Raw genomic sequence first — 6978 nt, 5'->3', positions numbered from 1 at the left:
TTTCACTGGGACACTCACAAACAGTTCAGACGATACACAGCACGTAGGCAACATGAGATCGAGGAGAAAGCTTTCTGCTAATCACTTAATTAATGATTGATTAAGGTCTATTTTTATTCCACCAGCATTGAGCCACATCTTTCCACCGGTCCTTTTGGTCCACAGAAGCATTTATATCTCCTCTACGTGACACTTTCTCTGTGCTTTGGGGGGACAAATGCACACGTCAACACAAATAAGCTGGACAATAACAGCTAGCCACACACAGTGATTTGAAAAGTCAGTGTGGACTGAGAGTGAAACCACACAAGTGAGACTGTAACTTGAACCAAAAGCATTCTGTCTTTAAAAATATCAGATTTCTAACTGACTGTGAAAGCCACAGTAAGTATGTGGGGAACACCTGCTTCTAATCCAAGGAGGAATCACAGAAAGCTACCACAACCACCCTCAAACAACTGCAGCACTGTCATGTGGCAAGTTACCATTTGCAACTGTTCAAATCTGGTCCCACTGAAAGCCAATCCGCCTTAAATGTGGCTGCACGGAGCACGTGGGGAGATGTGCTCTGGTTTGATGACGCCAGGTGGAGGTTACGATCACCGTATTAGGCGTTAACAGAAAGGAGTTTCTACTCACACAGCAAAGCTTTTCTGACTCTTCATAAGACACTATGAGTAAAGAGCAGCCTTTTGTCTTTAAAGGATAAGTTTGGCATGATTCTGGACTTTTTTCATTGATAACAAATCTTCTGGAAAGGTCCAAACCAACAACGTATTATTCCATCTCTTAGTGCTCCATGTGTGTCCCAGCTGTTTCTAATTAAAGAGCCCATATAACGCACATTCACAGGTTTATCATTTCAGTTTTGGGGGCCTACTCGAATATGTTAACATGCTTTAATTCTCAATAAACACATTATTTTTCTCATATTGTACGTTGCTGCAGCACTTCCTCGTTTCCGTTTAGAAAGTGTTTGTAAAGAAATAATAGTGGACTGCAAGGAAGCTGGTTGTCCTGTGTTTGGGAGCAAAAAGAGCCTCTCAGAAGGCCTTATGGAAATGTGTCTACATAGTGACGTAGATAAGTAACAGAAGGAAAGTCTGGACTTCAAAGAAGCTATTTCAGACAGGTTAGGGGCCGTGTTTTCTGCGGGCAAGAGTAACTCCCTTTGCGGTGGACTTTGTAAGTTTGCAGACCTTTTTATGGACAAAAAGATGTAATATGTTCAAAGTGAGGGAAACCCCAAAAAGTAGAAAATGGTCTTAGCATACTGCCCGAATGCTAATTTCCTGAAACAGCTGGGCACTGTAGTTTTTAACAAACATTGCTTAAACAGGAGAAACTAGTGCATTCATTTGGGACTATTTTAAGCTGCGGATGAATACACATTTTCTTGTTCCTGCAATTACAATAGTAGTTTTTTTGGCAGTCATGGAGCTTGAATGCATCAGCAAGTCTTTGCAGAGAAGTCCATTCTTATTAGTGGAATTTGTATAATGGACTGATTGCTCACAGAGGCAAAATAAATTCACTTTTTTGACCGTGCTGGCAAGTTTGTAGTCAGCACATCAGTTTTAGTCTTCCTTTTTTTTTTTTAAACAAGGATGAGCTCTTTGATTTGATTTAAAGGAATAAATTGTTTGTTTTTTACTCTTAACCTTTACAGGAACTATGCAAAATGTTGTATAAGATGATTATTGCACCAGGAATAACTAAACCTGTTTTCATTTGCTCTTTTTCATGTGATTTGTTGAAACTAAAAATGCAGAACATTGGTCAAAATTATCCCTTAAGTTTATTTGCTGGTGGCTACATCCAAAAAAAACCCCAAACTTTAGACTTCTGATATGAACTGTGTACACAAGGCAGTGCTGTAACTGGCTTCTTCTATTATCTACTATGAGCTACACTTCAACATTTAGTGATAATATTGCTGACACGACTCTGACTATTTCATACGACACCATCAGCCACTCTGCAAACAACACACACAAACACCTGAATCAAACACTGAGTTATGGGAAAAGCCTAACGATCCAGTGTGGTGCTAACTAGCACACATCACTGAGCTGTCCGGTTAGAAATCCTGTCCAGCGTCCTTCACTCAAACTCACAGACATGTTTCTGGACTGGTGGCCATGCTGCCGTTTGGTTGTGGCTCTTTCAAGAACCTTTCCACTGCCTGTGAGTCCACTGTGACGCTCTTTGGCCTGGCATCGTCCACGTCCTCTTTGTCTCTCTCGTCCTCCTCCTTCAACTCCTTCATCGCATCCTTCTTTGTCTCCTTCTCCTGCTCCTCTCTCGCTCCCTTCTCCTCTTCGTCGCTCGTCTCTACCGGTTTGCTGCACGCTGTCTCCGTCTTGGTGTCCTCAGTCACCGCGATGCTCTCGAGTTTGTCCGTTGGCTCTGAGGGCTTGGTTTTGATGAACAGAAAGTTGCAACTAGCCAAAACCAAAGCTGCGAGGACCACCTCACTTCCTGCCAGCAGGAAGACGCACATGTAGTTCTTGGTGGCATCGAGCAGCCACCCTGAGACAGAAGAAAGATGAACAAGGATATACAGTAAATACACTTTTTTATAACTTATACCACAATGCCAACTTATATTCTCATTGAAACCCCCTTTTGATAACATACATAAAAAAATAACAGGAAAGACTGCCCTAACTGTGTCTATTATTGCAAGTAATCACACTTGAACTTGCTCTATGGCACTTATCCAGATTGTTTTCTCCTGACTAGATCCTTGCTTGTATTCTCTCTCAGATGTACGTCGCTTCTGCTAAATGAAATTGTAGAATTGTCGAAGTAAAAGGTAATGTAAGAAACACTGGATTTGCATGCAAAGTACACCATCATCTTGACTATGCTGCAGGAAAAGTTATTTTAGCCAACTCCCAATCTGTCAGAAGGCCACACATGAAGCTTACTTGTAACTCCTTGATAATCAACATCAGTTCCCTTCAAGGCTGAACTCTTTCTCCCTGTGCACCAACCGCTACACCTTCAGTCCCCTTCACTGGACTCACTTCTGGAGCAGATAAGTCCGCTTAAAGGTGGAAAATTGATCATCCAGTGGTGGTGCAGGCAAAACCACTTGCAGGGAAGTTGATGGATAAAGATTTCACAAAGAATCCCCATCCCCCTGTGTGACTCCCCATTAAACACTGTCGAGTCTTTCTGCCTCCCGGGAACATTCATCGCCTACTATCAGGATCTCAAGTGGGAGCAGAACAGAAAAAAAGCACAACAAATAATGTAGAGGTGATGCACTTCCACAACTTCATCATTAAGTCTATCCTCACCTCCTCCATCACCATCTGATAAGCTGCTGATGATGCTTCCAAGGACAAAGACAGACTGCAACATGTCAGATTGCAGCTTATAACCGTCAAGATGGTTCTAGGCGGCAATCTGCCATCTCTCCAGGACCTGTACGCCTCTACGACCCTGAGGTGGGCAGGAAAGGTGGTGGCTGACCCTTCTCACCACGGACACAGACTCGTTCAGACACTCCCCTGCAGCAGTCCATCTGGACCAAAACCTGACGGCACTAGAAGAGCTTCTGTCTGCCCACAGCACATCAGCAAGACCGAGGACTCCCCCTGATACAGACTCTTATCCTCCCCCCACAAACATTTCGTTCACAGTGTGTCCACATCTCTCACAATACATTAAATTTAATATAAACCACAGGTGAGATGCCAGGCTCCTCCTGTCTCAACTCTACAAAGCTGGACGAGGACAGATACCTTCATTTGCTAAAGAACAGGTAGTAGCTGGTCTCCACTTATCCAATGAAAGAAAGCTGGAGAGGGAGGGAGTTTCTGATGCAATCAAAACATCTGAAACGCAGTTTGGAAAAAGTATAAATTCTGCTTTAAAGGCTGGAACCTACTTTTCCAATGTACCTACAACGTGTTTTTGAATCGGCCTTCCAAAACGACGGATCAGCTGACCAGACTGTTTGACACACAAGGCTGCACAACATGTTGCTGAGGTTGTGGAGGTATTGTGAGTTGCTGTGGGTTGGCACACAGTTTTTAAGGGTCGCAGATTTTTCAGGGAGCAGGGGAAGATTTAAGATGGTTTTCTTTGGTCGCTAAGGATGATAATTTTAACCCTAAAAAGATCCCTGCTTGAGGAAAGTACCTTCTGAAGGTTAGGGAACTTTGGTGTGGGGCTCACAGCACTAAATAATGCTAACTGGTCAGGAACAACTGCCATTTAAAGAAAAAGAAAAAAAAAGAAAGAAAATGCAAACACGTTTATTTAGTTCTTCTGCTCATTGCACTTCACCAGAACAACAGAGTTGTTAAGCTTTGTTAAGCACTCATGCAAATTCTGACATTCAAAGAGAAGTTGAGATGGCGTTCTGCAATGAGAGGGTCGACCTTCAAATTTTGTGAATGTCAGGTGCAAAACTGACAGTAAAACAGCCTTCGAAATGTCACATGGGGCTTCACAGGGCTTTGGAACATTGATAACTGGCAGATAATAAAGGATGAAAGTACAATTAGTACCTTGGAAACTTCCTGGACATTAGCGTCAAAACATTTGAGGACTGACCATTTATCTCTGTCCCTGGCTACAACCTGACTTCCTCCTTCCTGTTTGTCTCTACAGTTGCTACTAAATAAAGCGCATGATCAAATCAACTTTTAAAATAGCCTAAGCTATTACCATCAGTTCCATAGATTGTGGAGGGTAGACGCATTCAGCATGATGTAGGACTAAAACATTGTCACTGAGCCTCGTGTACCATGATGCAATGGACACTGAGAACATATGGATATAAAAAGCAAGAATAGAGTTGCATAAACTCACTGACCTGCACCAGGTGGCCCCACCAGCACAGCAATAGCCTCCATGAGCAGGACCAGGCCGATGGCACTGGAGAACTTCTCAGTACCAACTATTGCCATGAGAACCTCAAACTGCAGCGCCCCCACCATGCCGTAGGAGACGCCAAAAAAGATGCAGAAGACCACCAGAGATGAATAGTCTTTGGCCTAGTAAGAAATATGACATTGTGAAGAAAAGAAACATTTTAGACTATCTTTTAATTTCCAAGCTCTCAACATGCCCACCTGTGAGCCGATCAGGTCAGTGGTTCCATTGAAGATCATAGCAAAGCTGAAGAGGTAGACGCATCGAGGCCGAACCCATTTCAGTCCGGCGATCACGCCACACGTGGGCCGTGCAAAAATGTCAATGAAGCCCAGGATAGTGAGCAGCAGAGCAGATTTGGTGTCCTCATTCCCCAGCTCCTTAGCGTAGCTCACGACAAACACTGGAGGCACAAACAGCCCCAGAACCATGATGGACGCCGCCACAGTGTAGATGACGAAGCCACAGTCTTTAAAGACAGAGAAGTCCAGCAGCTTGGCTTTGGGCTTCTTCTTCTTTTCTTCCCCATCTTTGTCGTTGTCCTCTCCCAGTTCCTTTGGGGTCTTATGGGGGACAAGAGGCTTCATGAGGGCCCCGCACACACAGCAGTTCAACAGAATGCCACCTAGGATGAGGAAGCCCCCCCTCCATCCATACTGGTACTGAAGGACCTGTCCCAGTGGTGAGAGGCAGCACAGGGCCACAGGGCTGCCTGCTGCTGAGAGGCCATTGGCCAGAGGACGCTTCTCACTGAAGTAGCGGTTCAGCATAATCAGAGATGGCTGGAAGTTCAGAGCTAACCCCAGACCTGCAGCACAAGAAAGAAAGTTTTACCTTCTTTTAATTTAGATCTACAGTCAACCCTCTAACATCACCAGATCTATCGCGTTTGTGCAGTGATTTTTAAGTTCCCCTCGAGAAAAGGTCGGTTTGTCTCTTGTGGGTTTATCAGTGAAGATGAATGTTTTATAAAATGGATTATTTATATTTCTTATCATATTTGCTCTTGATGTGCATGATAGTTCTGAAAATTTGTATGACTTTCTTTGTTGTTTGATTTGATTTGGCTCGTTTGTACGTTGACTATTTCAAGGTAGCTTCTCCTGATGACCACATGTGAAGGCACAGTGAAAAGCTGTTATACAAAGAGGCAACACAAATGTAAATGTGGGCATAGAAAGTGTCTCCTGGAAAGAGTTGGTGGTGCTGTTACTTTGTCACTTCCATAGATGACCAATAGATGCAACACATGGATGTAAATGATGATTGCTGCAGATATCGGTGAACACAGCCGCCTCGTTTCAATGTTGGAAAGATTTGGGAAAAGGTATTTCAGATGCAGCTGGACCATGTGACAAGCACTTGCATGCTGGTGTTCTGTTTGGTGTTTTGTGAAAAGTGAGGCTGTGTAATTGGTTGGCAAATAGACGAATATATTAGAGATTAGTTTGAGGCTCTATTTCCACTTCTGTTTTTGGGGTGACAATTTTTTTTGGGCTGTTTTTCTCATTCTATTTTTCTAATGTAATGATCTGCCTCCTTGAGGATTCAACTAGGTAAACAAAAAAAAAGTCAGTTTTCTGCAGCCAGTCAGACCTGTAATGACTCCAGCAGTGAGGTAGATGTGGATGATGCTGGTGGCGAAAGAGGCCAGGATCATTCCCAGAGAGGCAAAGAGGCCTCCAACCATCATCACTGGACGACAGCCGAAGCGGTTCACCAGGATGCTGCACAGAGGACCTGGACGGAGTGAAACTTACTGTGAGAGGCAGCATGAAAATACAACAGAATTGGAATTCGAAAAGTTCAGGGGCTCTGAATAAGGTAGCAAACAAGTGTGTTTTCCAAAATATTAGGTTCAAGTGGGAAGGACAAGGAAGAATTGAACAGAATTTAGTGGACATGCAAAACTTAGTGTCTTAGTAAAGAATCTTAAGAGCTACTGAATATTAATTTTTATTTCTCAGATGTTGTTTCCATTCTGTTATCTAACCCAAAAAACAAACAAAAGGTGCCCAGAACAGTCTGGCAGATAATCTGAAGTCTATAGGGGGAGAAAAAAACAAAACCACCAAAAAACCAAGC

At 43.4% G+C, this 6978-nt stretch overlaps 1 protein-coding gene across 1 annotated transcript in view; it reads right to left on the bottom strand.

Moving 5' to 3' along the window:
* Positions 1-2068: 2068 nt before the first annotated feature.
* slc16a3a (solute carrier family 16 member 3a) overlaps positions 2069-6978 on the bottom strand; it is a 9307-nt gene continuing 4397 nt past the window's right edge. The window contains exons 2-5 of the mRNA XM_008285734.1: positions 6490-6633; positions 5094-5701; positions 4835-5015; positions 2069-2532 (exon numbers count right to left, since the gene is read on the bottom strand). Of these exons, the coding sequence (XP_008283956.1) occupies positions 2114-2532; positions 4835-5015; positions 5094-5701; positions 6490-6633 (1352 nt within the window). The 3' untranslated portion in view covers positions 2069-2113. The remainder of the gene's footprint in view (positions 2533-4834; positions 5016-5093; positions 5702-6489; positions 6634-6978) is intronic.

This window comes from Stegastes partitus, unplaced genomic scaffold (assembly GCF_000690725.1).
Source record: "Stegastes partitus isolate 25-593 unplaced genomic scaffold, Stegastes_partitus-1.0.2 Scaffold414, whole genome shotgun sequence".
Lineage (NCBI taxonomy): Eukaryota > Metazoa > Chordata > Actinopteri > Pomacentridae > Stegastes > Stegastes partitus.
Note: the sequence above shows the minus strand (reverse complement) of the source record. Positions and strands in the feature narration are given on the sequence as shown.